Here is a 21693-nt window from a genome sequence, read left to right on the forward strand (position 1 = left end):
TAATGTTTAATGGGTTAGGAAATTCAGATATCAATGTGCAGGAGGAAAGGCAGAAGAGATTTCAGGGAAGGGAAGGGGGAGAATCAGGGATGAGGGGGGAAGATCAGGATTAGGGATGGAGGTTCCAAGATCTTGGGTGGGGAAAATCAGTAGATAGAAGATGCATGTGTCCCTCCTCTGCTCCATCCCTGGTCCCCTTCACATCCCAGTCCCCATCTTCCCTCTCTTCACTGCTAGCCTCTACCATCTTTTTATCACCCTTCCACCCCATTTTCTCTCTCCTTGTCTCTCTCCACCCCTAGTTATTTTATTGTTGCTATCGCACCTGCTCATCCCCACACACATCCATCCAGTCTTTCACACAAAGTCCAATCCCCCCTTTCTCACACAACCCATCTTCTCAGTCCCTTGTCACACAACTCCAATCCCCTAGACTCACAGCTTCTCCCACCCCCTTTTCTATATCTCTCACAAACCCATTCCCAGTTTGACACCCCTCCCCAATCAAATCACCCCATCCCCCCCCTCCAGCCTCTCTCCCTGGTTTCACAGCTCTGCCCCCAAATCACACTTCCATCTCCTCTTTCCTTTATCCCTTGCTCCAGCCTCTCTAACACAACTCCCCCCAAACCTATTCCTGGTTCCTCCTGCCCTACTGGCACTAATTAGAAGAGGGGAGCAGCAGCATGCTGGACCATATCCTGCTCCTCTGCCACCCAGGCCTGAGTGCTACTTTCAACCACAGGGTTGTGCATGTCCTGCACAGCTGAAAGTAGCAGTCATGCTGGGGTGGCAGAGAAAGAAGTGGCCCAAAGCACTGCTACTCTCCTCCCCCTCTTTGTTCCATGACCAACCTGTGGGGTCAGGGGTGGATGGCAAGGGGAAGAAGGGGTTTGGCAGCGGCAGGAGATGAAAGCGCTACCTCAGAAAGTTGCTCTTCACCTTCCTAACATGACCCAATTGGACCCAGCTCCATGATCTCCCACAGCAATTCCTTAGGGACCACTAAATTCCACACGAAGAGTACTAATTTCAGGAGACTAGGGATCTTGAACTATAAGGTTCCCTTCTTCCAGGGTAAATTGTTTGGTTTTTTTTTAAACTAGAGTAGCTTTAAGATTTTACACTTCTTTGGGCATCTGAAACCATGTATTTTTATATTGTAAAGCCTCGTTTACATTGATAGTGTAATATAAAACAAAAAAAAAAGTATTTCCCTTTACTCCACTTTGTTTTAAATAATATACCAAACCCATGTGTCATGTACCAATTCTAATTCTGAAAAACTATCAAAAGCCAATTGAAACTCACATTTTGGATCAGTTCCATCCGGACTACTAAAACCAGCATCCTTTGCAGAGACCCATGCAGCAAAGCAGTCACTTTCATCTAAGGTAATTGTCAACATCTGTCAAAAGAAAAGGAATCATGCAGACTACATACTGCTTAGCCCTACATGATCTTTAATAATCCTTGTTGCTTTATTTTGTATTAAAATTATAAATTAATCTTGCAATTGTCATATGATATAACTGCAACAGTTTGGTATCATTACATTAATACTTTCAGAAAATCTTCTTGCCATTTTAAAGTTGTGATCAAATTTTCAGAGCAACATTGGAGAAAAAAGAAACCAATCTGGCTCTCAAAGGAAGTGGCTAAAAAAATAAAGGCAAAAAGAACAGCATTCAGGAAACAAAGGATCCCAAAAAGAGGAACATAGGAAAGAATACCTGATGAAACTGAGGGAGACGAAGACAGAAATCAGGAAAGCAAAAGGTCAAGTGGAAGAAAGGATTGCCAAAGAGGTACACGAGGTGACAAAACATTTTTTCAGATATATCAAAGGAGGAAGGCCCAAAGTTGTATAGTGAAATTGAAAGGTGACAAGGAGCAATGTGTAGAGAGAGATGAAGAAATGGCAGAAATATTAAATAAATACTTCAGTTCTGTGTTCACTTAAGACAACCCTGGTGAAGATCAGTTGCTGGCTGAAAAGACCATAGATGGGAATGGGGTAGACAACCCTGTTTACTGAAGAGAATGTATGGGAAGAACTATGAAAACTGAAAGTGACAAGGTCATGGGGCCAGATGAGGGTACTAAGGGAGCTCAGAGATGTGCTTGCAGGTCCGATGAAAGACGTGTTAAATAGATCCCTGGAAATGGGAGCAATGTCATGAGACTGGAGGAGAGTGGTTGTGGTCCTGCTTCAGAAGAGTGATAGAGAGGAGGCTGGAAACTACAAGTTGTTTAGCTTCACTTCAGTGGAGGAAAAATTAATGGAGACTCTGCTGAAGGAAAGAATAGTGAACTTTTTACAATCTGATGGGTTGCTGGACCCGGGAAATATGGATTCACCAGGGGAAGGTGCTATCAGACAAATCTGATTGACTTTTTTGATTTGATGACTAGAGAACTGGATCAAGGAAGAATGCTTGATGTGATTTACTTGGATTTCAGGAAAGCTTTTGAAATGGTCCCATATAGGAGGATCGTGAATAAAATGAGAAGCAAGGTGGTGGAGTAGATTACTAACTGGTTGACAGACAGGAGACAATGTGTAATAGTAAATGGAACCTGCTTTGATGAGAGAACAGTATTAAGTAGAGTGCCTCAAGGTTTGGTTTTGGGATTGATTCTGTTCAATATCTTCGTGAGTGACATTGCGGAGTGGTTAGAATAAAAAGCTTGCCTTTTTGTGGATGATACTAATATCTACAACAGGGTGGACACCTGAAGGAATAGAGAAAATGAAAAGTGATTTAAGAAAACTTGAAGAGTGGTTGAAGATTTGACAGCTGCGATTCAAGGCCAAGAAGTGCAGAGTCATGCACCTGGGATGCATTAATCCAAAAGAGCTGTATGTTATGGCAGGCGAAAGACTATCATACATGGACAGGAGAATGAACGGAGTGATGGTGTCTGGTGATTTGAAGGCAGCAAAGCAATGTGACAAGATGGTAATTAAAGCCTGAAAGATGCTGGGCTGCATAGAGAGAAGTATAATCAACAGGAAAAGGAGGTGATACTTCCTTTGTACTGGTTCTTGGTGAGGCCTCACCTGGAATACTGTGTTCAGTTCTGGAGACCATATCTCAAAAGGGATAGGACCAGGGTAGAAACTATCCAGAGGATGGCGACCAACATGCTGTAGGATCTGTTTCAGAAGACCTATAAGGAAAGGCTGAAGAATCTAAATATGTATACTCTGGAGGAGAGGAGGTGCAAGGAAGATACGACGATATAGCCCTTCAGATACCTGACAGGTATTAACAATGCACAAACTTCAAACCTTTTCTATTAGAAAAGAAACAGTAGAACTAGGGGTCATGATAGGCAACTCCAGGGGGGATGGCTCAGAACCATCAGGAAATATTTCTTCACAGAGAGGGTAGTGGATGCCTGGGATGCTCTCCCAGAAGAAGTGATGAAGATGAGAACATTAAATTAATTCAAAAGGGCATGGGACAAACACTGTGGATCCCTATAGGCTTGAAGTTGAAAAAAGAAGAAAGGGGTGGAAACATTTCTGCATGGAGCATGCATAACATGCACGGAGCAACAGTTACTACCATATGCAAATTGTTGGGCACACTGGATGGACCATTGGTCTTTATCTGCCATCATTACTATGCTACTATGTCTTGTACAGTGTTAGTGTCAATAAAAATGCTTAAGACAAAAACTATTGGAATTCAAGAAAACACAAGGTAAGCACAGAGAAAGCTTGGTGGCAGGAAGTGAGAATAATACTGGCGATCAAGTAAGGTCTGCAAAATTGTCACATGAATGGAAAACAGATATATGAAATTTGCCTCTCTGTCCTAATTGGACATCTTATTCTATAATTCTACTTAAAACCAGTTCTTTTACTGCCCATCTTATTTTTTAGGATTCTCGTATTTGTACAAATGTACTTAAAATTTTGCCTTTCCTTAGTAGTTCATTTTTCTGTGACTTGCTTAATGTGGATTCTTTTTGCCTTGACTTCTCATGGTTATATTCTATGGGAGTAATTTTCAAAAGGATTTATGCACTTAAAACTGGGCTTTTGAAAATTGATACAATATGTGCTTTTATGCAGGTACACCCTTTTGAAAATTATCCCATGTGTATATTGGAGAAATTACTTACCTGATAATTTCATTTTCCTTAGTGTAGACAGATGGACTCCGGACCAATGAGTATAGTGTGCTCCTGACAGCAGTTGGAGACTGAGTCAGATTTCAATCTGACATCAGCACTACATATACCCATGCAGGAAGCTCTGCTCTTCAGTATTCTCCTCAAAAAGCAATTGTGGATATATGTGTGTTTGGATAACTTGATTAACTTGGTTAATTGATTAACTTGATTAACTTGAACTAGTTGACGTGAATTGTAGCTGGAGACCGCCAATGTCATCAACTGAGAAACGCCGACACCCGGTAACCTTGGGTGTCTTAACTGGGGGTAAGTCTGGCTTACCCGTGCTTGTCTTGCTCTCGGGGGTTGTCACCCGAGGTTTCCGTATTTTGAGGCAGCCGTGGGCGGGATACTGAGTCCATCTGTCTACCCTAAGGAAAACGAAATTATCAGGTAAGTAATTTCTTCATTTCCTAGCGTGTAGCAGATAGACTCAGGACAAATGGGATGTACAAAAGCTACTCCTGAACCGGGTGGGAGGCTGCCCGTAGCCAACTTAGTACTGCCCTAGTGAATGCTGTGTCCTCCGTGGCCTGAACATCTAGGTGGTAGAACCTCGAGAAGGTGTGAATGGAGAACCACATCGCCATCCGACAGATCTCGGCAGGTGACAACATCTTGGTTTCTGCCCAGGACACTGACTGGGCCCTTGTGGAATGGGCCTTGACTTGTAGAGGTGGAGGCTTGCCTGCCTCTACGTAGGCTGCCTTGATTACTTCTTTGATCCAGGGGGCTATGGTTGCCCACGAGGCTGCTTCCCTTATGCACCTGGCACCCTAGTGCGAGTCTCTGTGCGCCTGGCACAGATACGCGCGCCGCTATGCGCACAAGTAGGTTATGCGCCCGGCTTGCCGCTGTGCCCACGACTCAGTTAAGCGGACAGTACGGCGATCGAGGGGAGGATATGGTGCAGACGACCACGCGGGCAAGATGGCGACCCCCCCCCTCCGCCGGAGGGTCTCCACATGGGAGGGGCTGATCAACCTGATAGGACAGATGCCGACTGGCGATCTGTGCAGCTCTCCGAGCCTCGGAGATCGGAGACTTTAAGAAAGTTTTCTACCTTACCTCGTCTCGGCATTTCCCGGTCTCCAGCTGCAGGGGGGGAGGGAAAATTATCTGCACCGCCACGCTCGGCGGTGAAAAGTATCTGTACCCGCTGCCTCTCAGCCACTCCTGTTTCTGGGGGCTAAGTCCATGCCGGGAACCGGCTACCGGACCGAGGCTTACCTCTAAGGGATCTCGGAAATCACCTCAGGAATTCTCGACTGGGGGAGGGACCATTAGGTATCACCGCAGGAGAGCGGGGCTCGTCTGTAGAGGTAAGATTATTTCTTGTTTGGAATTTTCTTCTTTGGTTTGGATTTTCTAATGCTGTGCAAGCATGTGTATAGTCCCGAACTGCTAAGGAGACTGAGAAATACTGAAGAGCAGAGCTTCCTGCACGGGTATATGTAGTGCTGACTTCAGATTGAAATCTGACTCCATCTCTAACTGCTATCAAGAGCACACTATACCCATTGGTCCTGAGTCCATCTGCTACATGCTAGGAAATTTTAATTTCTTACTCTTTGTTAACAGAATACAGCATTGTCATCACATTTCTGGTTCTTTTCCTAATTATCCCAAAGGTCGGAGAACATGCACAGGATAAAATACTTTCGACCATAGAAGAAATCATTTAACATTTATTCAACAGATCAAAAACATTTGCATTTGTAAAAGTCTGTAGTTTATAAATTGAAAAAGATATTAAAGCAGCACCTTACCCCAGTTTTTAGATCTACTGAGAACCAGTTTGGCACATACACCATTTTAAATCGTTTTTTAATTTCTTCTTCAAAATCTACTTTACCCAGGTCTTCAACTTTACAAGCCTGATTGGCAAAATATGACAAAAGAAAAATATATAAAACAGTTATTAAAAAAAAAATCTATTCTTATGTTGCATGTTCATAAATCTGGTTCTTTAACAGAATTCTTTTTGCCAAATACGTTGTTGGTCCATCATTGGAGATATTAACAAAGATGACGACCTAGGACAATAATTAAGCTTCATGGCACAATAGGGATGCAAATAACATTAGTTGCATTCCATCTTGCACTCAGTATCCCAAAGATAAATTAAGTTCATTACAGTGGGCATCAATAACATGGGTTTCATACCCTCCCTCCCCCGAAATGCCATAATTATTATTACAGAGACATACACATATTGGGTAATTTACTTTGATGGCTCCTGAATGTGGTTTAAAAAGTGCATTTACTTACTGATTAGTTTTTTTTAATGGTCATCAAATACTTTATCAGTTAACTAAATCTATGAGGGTTGAAATTACAAAGTTCATAACAAAAAAAAATCAAACTAAAAATAAATCTGGCTTAGCCAGTCAGGATTTCCTAGAACTGCCACTGCAGATCATGTAACTACCACAAAAATCTCTTAATTGTAGTCAGTGAGACAGAAAATGAGGAAAGAACAGTAAAGATACATATTACTCTGTATGACCATGTGCTTAGTATTAAACTACAGTGGTACTTTTGAATGTCTTTTACATTGTAAATTTATCCCAAAAAAGTATATCTACTCATAAATTATATACCTATTTCAACACCAAACACACAACATTCTATAAAAATTTAGTACAAGTAATCTGCAGCTATTTGTTCAATATCTTCTTGGCCAGATTCAGTTAACTAGTTAAAATTTATTTTAAAAGATGCCCAGTAACTAATAAGAGAAACTGCTTCCAATATCATACTGTGTTCTTCATATTATAACTTTAAACGAATTTGGACTTTTCAGGCAGCCACTGCAATGATATAGTGTGAACTGAAGTTCCCTCAAGAACCCAGCACAAGGGTACTCTTGAGCCAAACAGTAGGTGTTCTTGAATGATGACTGAATGCTGTCTCTGCACAGTCCCTCACAACCTGAGCAGCAGATTCCAAGCCTGGGAATTAAGCATGGTTCTCCCTCACCGTGGTGTGCATCGCTGATGCTGAATCATTTTGACCACCCTCTAACAGAGTTTTAATGTTATGATCATGTAGTCAAGTTAGTCCAGTGAAAAGGTGACACCTATATTTGTGACTAACTTTTGAAAGCTCTGCTCCTTTCATTAGGTCAGTGCAGAATAAGCTATGGATATTTTCTGAAAATACAAGTAGATTACAGATTGGATTACAATGGTGTTTGTTGTCAAAGTTGAAAAGAGTTGTAAAATAAAAGTATCGAGGGTTGCAAACAGTTGAGAAAAGTGAGGGAAACAAACAGCAGAATTTAGAGCTACAGGACTACAATGCCTCATAAAAGTCTTCACACCTTTGTACATTTTTCAAATTCTGCTATCTAAAACAAAATACAAAATCAAAATGCATTAAAAGTAGGAGTCTGTTTCACTGATCTGCACAACATACCTTACACTTTAATCATGAAAGAACAATTACAGAAAGATTCTAAAATTAAGAATAAAAAAACAAAAGTCTCCTGCATAAGTTTTCACACCCAAATTATCTTCAGCGATCCAAGCTTCGAACACCACAGCCCTTGCTTCCAGAAGCACCGCACCCTTTGCAGTAGAAGAGGACCTTAAGGCTCATCTGCATATTGATCCCAGCGTCCCCAGGGAGAGAATTCAGAGGTCACAGCAAGTGATTCAGGCTTCAAACTCCACAGCCCCAGCTTTCAAAGGCCCCACACCCTTTGCAGTAGAAGAGGACTGGAAGCGGCGCCATCTCAAATCTCTCGGTCCGTTGAGAGAAGCGCAAATTAATGGTGGATGAAGAGGATTTATAAGTATAGCTTTGGGAAATCTTAGAGCTTAAAAAAGTTTGGAGACAGGTGAAATAGTGGGATATATTCTTTAGTTTGAGTATGTCTGAGATAGTAAGCAAGCCAGAGGAAGTTAATTCTAGCGTCTTTCCCTCCCACCCACCCTAGCTCATCCCTTGATTTATAGGCAAGGACACTTTCTCATTAAAAATCAGACTTATCTAAATCATACTATTGCACCAGCCCTTATTGAGAGTTTAATCATTCCCTTGTAGGTCACTACCAGATTAATTAGTGAATACCCCTATAAATTTAAAGGACTCTAATTGCAACTCCCATAGCAACCTAAACTTAACTAGGAACTCAACAAAATTAAGACGACAGCAGTCCAGCATCAAGAGGTGGGCTTTCCAGTGTTCTGCATCGAGTGTCACATGTATGATTTTTTTCACCCGTTGGTGAGAGGTTGTATGTGTGCACCTACTGCAAAGAGCTCCTGGCTCTCAGAGAATGAGTCCGAAATCTGGAGATTAGAGTGGCAGACCTGGAGGAGCTGAGGCAGACAGAGAGGTACATTGATGAGATCTTCCCAAATCCAGTCTGGCAGTCCAGGTGCTGCCTTGGATCAGAAAGGTCTCCTGGTTGGAGAGCATCACCCTGGTGTAGCAGGAAGTGATCCTGTAGCAAGGACCTGCTCTCCAGGTAATGCGTTGTCCTCTCGTACTGAGAACAATTCTCCCAGGGCTACTGCCCAGGAGGAAAGGGTTAGGTCGGCTATCATAGTTGATGATTTGAAATGTAGACACCTAGATGGCTGGTGGACATGAGGACCGCCTGCTAAGTTTCTCGCCTGATGCAAAGGAGGCGGACCTCACGCATCACGTAGATAGGATTATAGACCGTGCTGGGGAGGAGCTGGCTATTGTGGTATATGTGGTCATCAATGACACAGGAAAATGGGGGAGAGATGTTCTGGAAGCCAAACTTAGGATTTTAGGTAGAAAGCTGAAATCCAGAACTTCCAGAATGGCATTCTCTGAAATGCTTTCTGTTCCATGTGCAGGTCTCCAGAGGTAGACAGAGCTCCGGAGTCTCAATGCGTGGTTGAGGCAATGGTGCAGGGAAGAGGGATTCAGTTTTGTAAGGAACTGCAAAACCTTTTGGGGAAGGGGGAGACTTTTCTGCAAGGAGGGCTCTACCCTAACCAGAATGGAACCAGGCTGCTGATGCTAACTTTTAAAAAGGAGATAGAGCAGCTTTTAAACTAGAACAAGGAGGAAAGCCAACAGTCACTCAGCAGTGCATGGTTCACAGGACGGTATCTTTGAAGGATACTAATGAAACAGGTGAGTTAGGGCATCCCAACAGAGAGGCTCCAATAAAATCAAAAGTTATCCATGCACCTATAAAGTAAAGATTCACCTGAGCTAAAAGATTCTAAATTATCCCTTATCCCTATCAACTGAAAAGCAGGTTAATACAAACAAAAAACACACTTTAAAATGTATTTATGCTAATGCCAGAAGTCTAAGAAGTAAGATGGGAGAGTTAGAGCATATAGCAGTGAATGATTCGATAGACATAATTGGCATCTCAGAGACCTGGTGGAAGGAGGATAACCAATGGTACAGTGCTATATCAGGGTACGAATTATATCACAATGATAGGGAGGATCAACTTGGTGGGGGTGTGGCACTTTATGTCCGGGACGGCATACAGTACAACAGGATGAAGTTCATACAAGAGACTAAATGCTCAGTAGAATCTATATGGGTAGAAATCCCATGTGTGTTGGGTATGTTAGGCGTATACCAACGTCCACCTGGTCAAAATAATCAGACAGATGAAGAAATGCTAGAAGAAATCAGGGAAGCTAACCAATTTGGCAGTGCAGAAATAATGGGAGATTTCAATTACCCCAATACTGCCTGGGTAAAAGTAACATCAGGACATGCTAGAGGTCTAAAGTTCCTGGATGGAATAAACGACTGCTTCAAGAAACAATTGGTTCAGGAACCAACGAGAGATCTAACTCTTAGTGGAACGCAGGATTTGGTGAGAGAGGTAATGGTGGTGGGGCCACTTGGCAATAGTGATCATAACATGATCAAATTTGAACTAATGACTGGAAGGGGGCCAATATGACTAATGACTGGAAGGGGGCCAATACATCTTTAACACTAAGGGGTCGATTTTTTAAAAAGCATGCGTGCGTCCATGTGCGCGCTGTCCAAGCCCAGCCCACCACTCCCCTCCCAGAACCCACCCCGTTCCCTTGGAGAAGCCTGGCACTTGAACACGTAGTGGGGTTTATGCATGTGGCCGGGCCTGTTTTAAAATGCACGCAGCATGCACAAGACCTGGCCATGCGTGTAAACCCCGCTTTTTATGTGCACGGCCTTTGAAAATCCATTAAAATTTCGAAAGGGAAACTTTGATAAAATGAGGAAAACAGAAAAAAACCTGAAAGATGCAGTTTCAAAGGTTAAAAGTATACAACAGGCATGGACATTGTTAAAAAAATACCATCTTAGAAGCACAGACCAGATGTATTCTATGCATTAAGAAAGGTGGAAGGAAGGGAAAATGATTACCGGCATAGTTAAAAGGTGAGGTGGAAGAGGCTATTCTAACCAAAAGATCTTCATTCAAAAATTGGAAGAAGGATCCATCAGAAGAAAATAGGATAAAGCATTGGCAAGTTAAATGTAAGACATTGATAAGACAGGCTAAGAGAAAATTTGAAAAGAAGTTGGCCATTTAGGCAAAAACTCACAATAACAACTTTTTAAAATATGCCCAAAGTAGAAAACCTGCAAGGGAGTCAACTGAACCACTGAATGATCAAGGTGTTAAAGGGGCACTTAGAGAAGTTAAGCCCATTGCAGAAAGATTAAACGATTTCTTTGCTTCAGTGTTTACTGAAGAGGATATTGGAGAGATTAACAGTTCCAGAGGTTTTCAAGGGTGATGATTCAGATCAACTGAACCAAATCACAGTGAACTTGGAAGATGTGGTAGGTCTGATTGACAAACTGAAGAGTAGTAAATCATCTGGACTGGATGGTATACAGCCCAGGGTTCTGAAAGAACTAAAAACTGAAATTTCAGAACTATTAGCAAAAGTTTGTAAACTATCCTTAAAATCAGCCAATGTACCTGAAGATTGGAAGCTGGCCAATGTAACCCCAATATTTAAAAAGGGATCCAGGGGTGATCCGGGAAACTTTAGACCTGTGAGTCTGACTTCAGTGCTGGGAAAAATCATGGAAACTGTTTTAAGGAATAAAATCACAAAACATTTAGATAGACATGGTTTGATGGGACACAGCCAGCATGGATTTACCCAAGGGAAGTCTTGCCTCACAAATCTCCTACATTTTTTGGGACGGGGTGAATAAACATGTGGACAAAGATGAATTGTTAGATGTGGTGTATTTGGATTTTCAGAAGGCGTTTGATAAAGTTCCACATGAGAGGCTTCTAAGAAAATTAAAAAGTCATGGGATAGGAGGCGATGTCCTTTTGCAGATTACAAATTGGTTAAAAGACAGGAAATAGACTAGGATTAAATGGTTAGTTTTCACAGTGGAAAAAGGTAAACAGTGGAGTGCCCCAGGGATCTGTACTTGGACATGTGCTTTTTAATATATTTATAAAAGATCTGGAAAGGGGTACAACAAATGAGGTGATCAAATTTGCAGATGACACAAAATTATGCAGAGTAGTTGGGCTTCCAAATGGCAGTAGAAATTTAACGTGGACAAGTGCAAAGGTGATGCATATAGGGAAAAATAACCCTTGCTGTAGTTACACAATGTTAGGTTCTATCTTAGGAGTTACCACCCAGGAAAGAGATCTAGGCGCCATAGTGGATAACACATTGAATCATCGGCCCAGTGTGCTGTGGCGATCAAAAAAGCAAACAGAATGTTAGGAATTAAGAAGGGAATGGAAAATAAAATGGAGGATGTCATAATGACTCCGTATCGCTCCAAGGTGAGACTGTGTGCAGTTCTGGTCACCGCATCTCAAAAAAGATACAGCTGCACTGGAGAAAGTGCAGAGAAGGGTGACCAAAATGATAAGGAGCGTGGAACAGCTGCCCTATGAGGAAAGGCTAAAGAAGTTAGGGCTGTTCAGTTTGGAGAAGAGATGACTGAGGGGGGATATGATAGAAGTCTACAAAATCATGAAAGGACTTGAACAAGTTAATGTAAATCGGTTATTTACTCTTTCAGAAAATAGAAGGACCAGGGGCACTCCATGAAGTTAGCAAGTAGCTCATTTAAAACAAAATCGAAGAAAAATTCTTTTTCACTCAGCACATAGTTAAGCTCTGAAATTCATTGTCAGAGGATGTGGTTACAGCAGTTGGTATAACTGGGTTTAAAAAAGGTTTGGATAAGTTCCTAGAGGATAAATCCATAAAATGCTATGACAGTAATTAATAAGCAATAGTAGATTGTGATCTATCTAATGTCTGGGTACTTGCCAGGTACTTGTGACTTGGATTGGCCACTGTTGGAAACAGGATACTGGGCTTGATGGACTCTTGGTCTGACCCAGTATGGCATATCTTATGTTCTTATGGATGAAAACTTGAGCTGTTTCTTTTGTGTCAAGTGAATTTAAAGCAAAGATCAAAACATGTTGAACAATAAGCTGCAGAATGTACTCTCAGATAGCATTATTCAAAAGATAAAGATTGGGGGAAGGCTATAAGAACATTTCCATGTGTTTGAATATTCCTTGGAGCATGATCAGGTCTAACATTGAAAAGTGAAAACAGTTTGACAACACTAAGACACTGCAGTATCCAGGCCATTCTTCTGAAGTTAGCAGCTAAGTGTTAAGGAAACTGCTGCGGAAGATGACCGAGGCCTAAAATTAATTTAACCTACAGAAGTCTCTGCTTGAGACTCGGGAAAATATTGATTGTTCAACAATTTCATGATTACAGGAGAGTAGCAAGAAGGAAGCCACTGCTAAGAAAAGCCGAATGATGTGTTGGATAGCATTTGCAAAGAAACATTTAAGTTATGGCGCATGCATGTAGGCGAATGTTTTGCAGTCTGATGAGACCAAAAATTGAAAGAAGGATCCATCAGAAGAAAATAGGATAAAGCATTGGCAAGTTAAATGTAAGACATTGATAAGACAGGCTAAGAGAAAATTTGAAAAGAAGTTGGCCATTTAGGCAAAAACTCACAATAACAACTTTTTAAAATATGCCCAAAGTAGAAAACCTGCAAGGGAGTCAACTGAACCACTGAATGATCAAGGTGTTAAAGGGGCACTTAGAGAAGTTAAGCCCATTGCAGAAAGATTAAATGATTTCTTTGCTTCAGTGTTTACTGAAGAGGATATTGGAGAGATTAACAGTTCCAGAGGTTTTCAAGGGTGATGATTCAGATCAACTGAACCAAATCACAGTGAACTTGGAAGATGTGGTAGGTCTGATTGACAAACTGAAGAGTAGTAAATCACCTGGACTGGATGGTATACATCCCAGGGTTCTGAAAGAACTAAAAACTGAAAAGTAAAGCATGTTGGTGGTGTTATGTTGTGGGGCTGCTTAGCAGCAGCAAGACAGGAAGACTTAGGAAGATCAAGGGAAAGATAGCTAGTGCAAGTACAGGCAGATAAGGCAGATCCTGCAGGAAAGTGCAATTGCTTACCTGTAACAGGTATTCTCTTAGGACAGCAGGATGTTAGTCCTCACAGTTAGGTGACATCATCAGGTGGAGCCCGGCACGGAAAAATGTTGTCAAAGTTTCTAGAAGCTTTGACTGGCACATTGAGTATGCCCAGCATGCTACTATCCGCGTGTCCATGCAATGTCCGCCTTCAGTCTCGCAACATAGCAAAATTCGAGCGAAAAATAAGATAAGAAAACTAAAGAGAAAACCAACTCCATGGGGTGGCAGGCAGGTTTCCTGGGGACTAACATCCTGCTGTCCTAGAAGAACACCTGTTACAGGTAAGCAACTGCACTTTCTCCTAAGACAAGCAGGATGGTATTCCTCACAGATGGGTGAATACTAAGCTCTAGGCTGTTTCCGGAAACAACCAAGCCCAATAAGTACCGAACAAGGTGCCAACGGCACAAAAACAACTGAGGAACTGTTGGACAGTAGGGAGACAGCCTGGTCTCAACTAGGGGGCCCTAGGTAAGAAGAGTTGAGTTTGTCTGGAAGAGATTGCATAGGACGGATTGGCCGAATCTACAATCTTATCGACCATCCTTGTCCAAGCAGTAATGGGCGGCGAATGTGTATAATAGGGAGTTCCACGTCGCAGCCCTACAGATTTCAGCGATGGGGACTGCCCATAAATGGGCCACTGAGGCCGCCATAGCCCTCATAGAGTGAGCTTTAACTCTGCCTTCTGGCAATCTGCTAGCCAGTTGGATAAGGTCTATTTACCCACCACGACCCCCATTCTGTTCTTATCAAAAGATATGAATAGTTGGGTGGACTGACTATGGCCTGCTGAGTGTTCTAAGAAGGCCAGAGCTCTCTTACAATCCAATATATGTAAAGCCCATTCCCCTTCATGGAAATGGAGCTTTGGAAAAAAGGTAGGCAACACAATGGACTGATCGATGTGAAAAGCAGTCACGACCTTGGGTAGGAAGTTGGGATGCATACACAGGACCACACGATTCTGAAAGAATTTCCTGAAGGGTGGGTACGTAACCAAGGCCTGAAGGTTGCTTACCCTATGAGCTGAAGTAACTGCCACCAGGAATAGGACCTTTCAGGTGAGGAATTTCAGCTCACAGGTGCACATAAGCTTAAAAGGAGCATACATGAGCCATGCCAACACAATGTTGAGATCACAGGACATAACAGAGGGCCTCAAAGGGGGCTTTAACTGAAGCAGACCCTGCATAAAGCGACCTACTATAAGCTGAACCGAGATGGGTGTGCTGGCGACACCCCGATGGTAAGCACTAACTGCACTCAGATGAACTCTGACCGAGGTGGTTTTAAGCCCGGCCTCAGAAAGGTGCCACAAGTAATTCAAGAAACTGGGCAGTGGGCACGTAAATGGATCCAATCCATGCCCCTCACTCCAAACCAAGAACCTCTTCCACTTCAACATGTAAGACTTCCTGGTGGAAGGCTTTCAGGAAGTCACCAGAACCCGGGAGACGTTTTCTGAGATATGCAGGGGCTAAGGGCTAGGCGCTCAACATCCAGCCTGCAGGTTCGGATGGCGAAGAGTTTCCTGATTCTGTGTTATCAGATTGGGTGCAATTCCCAGGCTGATGGGATCCATAATCAACCGGTTCTGAAGGAGGGAGAACCAGGCCTGCATGGTCCCCCGGTCCTGCTGAACCTTCAGTAGAGTTTTCAGAAGAAGCGGAAGAGGAGGATATGCGTTCAGGAGATCCATGCCCCAATGAAGGGTGAAGGCGTTGGAGGGTGGATGACCGTCCATTCTGAACAGGAAGCAAAGATTGTTCACCTTGCAGTTGAAAGGGGAGGCAAAGAGGTCCACATCCAGTTCCTCAAAGACTGAAAATCTGGGCTGCCACTTTCGGGTTCAGTGACCACTTGTGCAGCTGAAAAGAGTGGCTTAGACAGTCTGCCAGCACGTTCAGTGTTCTGGGCAGATACGTCGCTCGCAGAGACATCCCCTGCGACAGAGCCATCCCCCGTGACAGAGCCCAGGCCCACATCTGACAAGCCTCTTGACAGAGGAGGAACAGCCCGGTGCCTCCTTGCTTGTTGATGTACCACATCGTGACCTGATTGTCTGTTCGGATCAGGACTGGTTTGTGGGACAAGGAGTCTCGGAAAGCCCAAAGACCATAATGAATCGCCTGAAGCTTCAAGAAATTTTTCTGGCATAGAGCTTCCTGAGTGGTCCACTGATCTTGCTTGTGGAGGTTGTCACTTGGGCCCCCCAGCCCTGGGAAGAGGCATCAGTAGTAACTACTATTTGAGGCAGGGCAGCCTGGAAAGGGATCCCCTGCTCCAAATTGGAGAGATTCTTCCACCAGGACAGAGAGACCCTCAGAGGTTGCTTGATGGAGACACGGGCTTCGAGGTCCTGGGATGCCTGCTGTCACTGCGACCGCAACCCCCATTGCACTCTGTGCATACAGAGGCAGGCTAATGGGGTAACATGAATAGAGGCTGCTATGTGGCCCAACAAGCGAAGCAGTAGATGGGCACTTGCGTACTGACTATTGTGCACCAAGACTGCCAGTCTTGGTGCACAAGACTGGCTCAGGCAAGAGCAAGAATGCTTTTGCCTGAGCCGTGTCCAGTCTGGCTCCTATAGAGTCCAGCTGGGGTGATGGGCAGAGTTGGGACATAGGGTAATTGATAACAAAACTCAGACTGCAACGCCCGCATTGTCAGGACCAAAGCGTTCAACCCTCCTGCTTGGGAATCGCTTTTGACCAGCCAGTCATTTAGATAAGGAAAGACATGCACTGCACAGCATCAGATGCGCTGCCTCCACTGCCAGGCACTTGGTGAAGACGCAAAGTGCTGAAGCTAAACCAAATGGCAGCACTCTGTTCTGGTAGTGAGCCCGCCCCACCACAAAGTGAAGTTACTTCCTGTGTCTGGGGAAGATGACAATGTGAGCTTAGGCATTTTTGAGGACAGGGGAGAAGAGCCAGTCCCCCTTCCTGAGTAGGGGAATCAGAGTGCCCAGAGAAACTATTTTGAACTTCTCAATTCGGAGGAATTTGTTCAATGCCCTGAGATCGAGAATTTGGCACAAGCCTCCAGTTCTCTTGGGTATCAGGAAATACCTCGAATAGAATCCTCGACCCTGCTGATGATGGGGGAATGGGTTCTATCGCTCTCACCGTTAGGAGGGCGGAGAGCTCTGTTAGAAGTATGTCCTGCTGGGCAGATGAACCCCACTATGGACATGGGGGAGAATCCTCTGGGTTTTCTCTGAAATTTAGTCAATATCTCTGACGAATTATGGTGAGGACTCATCGGTCCAAGGGTATGATCAACCAGCGATGGGCAAAGCAAAGAAGTTTGCCTCCCACTAAATGATCGGATGCCAGGGGTATGACATGCTGACTCATGCTCCCTCACCTCCAGCAAAACCCCATAGCTGGGGCCTGTTGTGGGGGGCTGGGTGGTATCTAGGAGTTTGCTGTTAACGGGAGCAACCCCTGGAACTAATACTGGACGTACGAATCCGGGAGGTGGGGAGATAGTACTTCCATTGCCTATAGAAGGACTTCCTAAAACTTAGTCTGGAAGGCTTCCTGACAGAGGACGGTGGGTCAGAAGCACTGGCGGATAGCTGTTGAAGGATGTCATGGTGATTCTTCAATTGGCCTACCTCATCCCCGACCATGTCCCCAAAGAGATTCTCTCCTGTACAAGGGAGGTCAGCCAACTTCTCCTGGACCTCTGGCCGCAGGTCAGAAGCATGGAGCCAGACCATTCTACGGGCATAGATGCCCATGGCGGCCACCCTGGCTGCTGTCTCAAAGACATCGTAGTTGGATCTCATCTCATGTTTTCCTGCTTCAAGGCTCTGTTGTGTGATAGTGGAGAATGACTCCTGCTGCTGCTGCAGCAGGCGCTCTGCAAGTTCTTGGATCTGTTTCCACAGGCTCTGGATGAACTGGGCCATGTACAACTAGTAGGAGGCTATACAGGCGATGAGCATGGCACCCTGAAAAACCTTCCTATCTAAGGCATCTAAGCTCACTATGTTCTCGCCCTCGCGGGGCTGAGGCATGGGTACAGGAGCATTTGGCCTTTTTGAGAGCGGACTCCACTACCACAGACTGATGAGGGAGATGGCATCTCTCAAAACCCAAGGCCTGCTTCACCAAGTAGGTAGGGTCCACCTTCCTATTTACTGGAGAAACGGATATCGGGGGTTCCCACATCTAAAGGTCTTTAAAAATGTCATGGATAGGACCAGCCACTATCTCCTTTGGGGCATCGACAAATTGGAGGACCTCCAACATTTTATGCTGTGCATCCTCCTCCGTGAGGAGCTGGAAGGGGATAGCCTCTGCCATGATCCGTACAAAATCCGTGAAAGAGAGGTCCTCTGGGGGAGACAGACACCTCTCCTCCGGAGGCAAAGATTCTGAGAGAGGATCATCAGATACCTCGGAAAAAGATTCTGAAGAGTCATCTCCCCACGGATCATATGAACCCTCCTCCTTGCTGAGATCCCCGTGGAGCCTGCTTGGGTGAGGTCTGCAAATCCCCGAACCTGGGTACAGAGGAAACCAGTAGCCCTGGCAGTAGCAAGAGTGCCGGAGGTCTCAAGAGGCCAGATGGCCTGGGTAAAGTCTCGGGGAACTGAAGCGTCGGTACCACTGTACCAGACAGTGCTGGCAGTCGATGCGCGTCTTCCTCCTCAGAGGACTCAATGATGGGGATCACTCCCGAGGGGGGCATCGGTGGCCGCTGGGGAACTGAAGGTCCCTTTGGCACCGGTTGCATCGGGAGGGCTCCAAGCAGGACGTCCAGACACTCAAGCAGGGGTGCCAAGATAGATGGCGTGGTCTCTGGCACCGGTATGGGGGCCGGAGGCAGGGGTAGTTCAATGCTCCGAAGGCTCAGAGCACAGCACTCTGCACCCTGTGGACCAATTCCTCCTGGAAGTCCTGTGAGGACAGGACTGATGGAGGGGGAAGAGGCATCACCAGCGCCTCCTCGAAACTCTGAGAAGGCATAGTGCCCAGCACCAGTATTGGCGGGGAACACCTGGGGCTCCCAGGCCTGTCAGAGGAAGGGGCCTTCTCACCACAGGGTCACTTTGGTGGCTGCACGACAGCCACCGGTGCCACAACAGAACCAGTGCCGTGCGCCGACGGTGACAGATGTCTGTGTTTCCAGGATCTCCCACAATGCTCAGCACAGTCTTTCCCCGGCACAGAGGAGGCTGAGAATCCAGATGTCCTTGAAAGTGGTGAAACCATAGAGGAGTAGTCACAGTCTCCTCGGTCCCTGGACGATACCGCCAGGGGTATAGAGAGGGAAAGCGTATTGAGCGGTTCCCCTCGAACCCGGGGTGTTGATGACTGATGTGCGAGTGGATGGAGCAAACATTTTGGGACCAAAACGTTTTCCCATTTTAATCGAGGCGTGCACCACAGCCCTTGGGGATCATCTAGGCACACAATCGATACCCTCGGACGTCGTGCGATGCCTCCAGGCAGAGGATACAAACCTCATTCGGATCCATGATGGACATGATCTGCGGGCTCTGGGGGAACCGGCGAAAACCGAACGATGCCATGAAAAAATAAAAATCAACCGGCGAGCAATAGATGACCAGGGGCCACAGAGAAGCGACGCGAGGAAGGAACACTGTCTGGAGAAGGGGGACCCAGTGTTTGGATGGGGAAAAAAGTAGAAAAAAAAGAGACTTGAGAAGCTGAGCTCCAAAATCGTAAGGCAGCTTCACAGCGGAAAAAAAAGACTGACCTCACATGGATGCACGGATAGCGGCATACTGTGTATGCTCAGTGTGCCAGTTAAAGCTTCTAGAAATGTTGACATAAGTTTTCCGTGCTGGGCTCCATCTGATGATGTCACCCATCTGTAAGGAATACCATCCTGCTTGTCCTAGGAGAAAACCTATTCCAGTTTGCCACAGACCTGGGACTGGGAAGAAGATTCACTTTCAGCAGAACAGTGATCCTAAGCAAAAAGGAAAAGCAACAATGGAATGGTTCAGCAAGAAGAAAGTGAATGTCCTTGAGTGGCCCAAACCCTAGACCTGAATCCAATAGAAAATCTGTGGCAAGACTTGAAGATAATCCCCAGCCAACTTGAAAGAGCATGAGCTATTCTCCCCAAACCATACCATTCTACTATGCAAAGTTGGTAGACACTTATCCTAAACAATTCATGGTTGTTATTGCTGCAAAAGGGGCATCCACCAACTACTGATTTAACGGGCATGAAGACATACAATCAAGACATTTTTTCTTCAATTACTTTTTCAATATTTCTATAATTCTTTTGGGATGGAAGTGTAATGCATGTTGTGTTGATCTGTGAAATAAAATTCTACTTATTTCATTTTGATTTGTATTTTTTAGACAGAATATTAAAAATGTGCAAGGGTGTGAAGACTTTTCCAAGGCACTGTATATCTGTTAATGTGCAAATAAGCCAATGTTGCTAATTGCACTTGTTTCAAAGCATTTGATACTCTTAATTTAATGTAATACGTTCTTGGGTAGGTCTGAAATTGCTTTTTAGAATCCAGATAATAAGGCCAATAAAGCAGTGGTCTGGCCTGAAAAAATGTTCCCCTAAGCATTATTGACCAGAAAGATCATCTACTTTATCTTTATACTGATTTCGTTGCTGCATTAAGTATTATTGTAAAGTATTAAGTATTATTGTAAAGGTGATGTTCCAAACGTGCCGCGGTATATAAAAACTCTTAAATAAATAAATTTCAGGGGACATAACATTCCATTCCATCACAGATCACAAATCAAAATACCTTCTCTTGTCAAATATCCAGATTAGACTTGACCTTTATGAATGGCAGTTCTCATGAATACAATTAATTCAGATTACATAAAAAACTGTGAAGGATACAAGCCCTTTTTTGCGAACTGTTGCATAACCAACAAGCCATATAGTCAAGTGATCAGGACACAAATCTGTGTAAACTATTCTGAAGGTAGAATTTAAAGTTATATACTTGCCTTCAGGACATCCCAGTATGCCACATTATTATTGGTATCTTTGGTTAATATGTGCCTCTTGTCATTAAGAATATGACATTGGATAATACTAGCACCACCTAGCAGATAAAAGAAAAAAACATGTTTAAAATTTACCTCTCACAGTTTCTTTCAAAGTAGCAACTGCCCTAACCTGGGCCAGTGCCTAAATATCTCTAGCCATCGTGACTAACAATATGCAGCTTTTAGAATTAATGTTAATCAATTACAAGGTTTTCTCAATGCTAACACAAAAGCAACTCTACGAAAGGAGTAGCCTAGTGGTTAGAGCAATGGGCTGAGAACCACTTTGCAGTTGCTGATTATCTTCTCTCCTCTTTCCACACCATTCCTTGGGCAAATTGCTCTTATTCTAGTTATTCTTCTCCACCAGCAACTCTGGACTCTGCACTTTCCACACTTGCTGTGCTGCAGGCTCCTTCTTTAGCCATATTTAGTCAAGGATCATAACCTAGTCTTATAATTAGCACTGTTTATTTAATCTAAATTTAGGCACTGTATCTTTACTTATGCCTACATTAGGCAATGTATCTTTTACTGGTTAACCCCATATATACCTATCCAAGTTTTATCTACCTGTTCATTGTAAGACATTTACTTGTAAATGTGATTGTTCTGTTATAATGTAAACCGAGTTGATCAGTAATTCTGTTATTGAAAAGTCGGTATATAAAAATGCTAAATAAATAAATAAATATTCAAATCCAGTTTAAAACTGCTTTTAAATCCTAAATGCTTCTCTATGATAAATACATTTCTCTCAGACTCTTGTTTGTTATGTATGTTTGTCTGGCTAAAGTTTAAGCTATTTGAAACATTGATTGCTATTTGAAACATTGTGTGTTTGTTCAGCACAATATATGTCTAGAAGTATTTTAAAAATAATAGTAGTAGTAGTAGTAGTAGCAGCAGCAGCAGCAGCAGCAACCGGGGAACCCAGGATTTAAATCCCACTCAATGATGGTTCCTTGAGACCTTGGGCAAATCACTGTACCTGAGACAATGG

At 43.9% G+C, this 21693-nt stretch overlaps 1 protein-coding gene across 3 annotated transcripts in view; it reads right to left on the reverse strand.

The window, feature by feature from the left end:
* WDR48 (WD repeat domain 48) overlaps window positions 1–21693 on the reverse strand; it is a 149964-nt gene that overhangs the window by 30860 nt on the left and 97411 nt on the right. For all 3 annotated transcript variants that reach the window (XM_029588391.1, XM_029588392.1, XM_029588393.1), the window contains exons 11-13: window positions 20649–20746; window positions 5958–6065; window positions 1312–1408 (exon numbers count right to left, since the gene is read on the reverse strand). In XM_029588391.1, the coding sequence (XP_029444251.1) occupies window positions 1312–1408; window positions 5958–6065; window positions 20649–20746 (303 nt within the window). The remainder of the gene's footprint in view (window positions 1–1311; window positions 1409–5957; window positions 6066–20648; window positions 20747–21693) is intronic.

This window comes from Rhinatrema bivittatum, chromosome 2 (genome assembly GCF_901001135.1).
Source record: "Rhinatrema bivittatum chromosome 2, aRhiBiv1.1, whole genome shotgun sequence".
NCBI lineage: Eukaryota > Metazoa > Chordata > Amphibia > Gymnophiona > Rhinatrematidae > Rhinatrema > Rhinatrema bivittatum.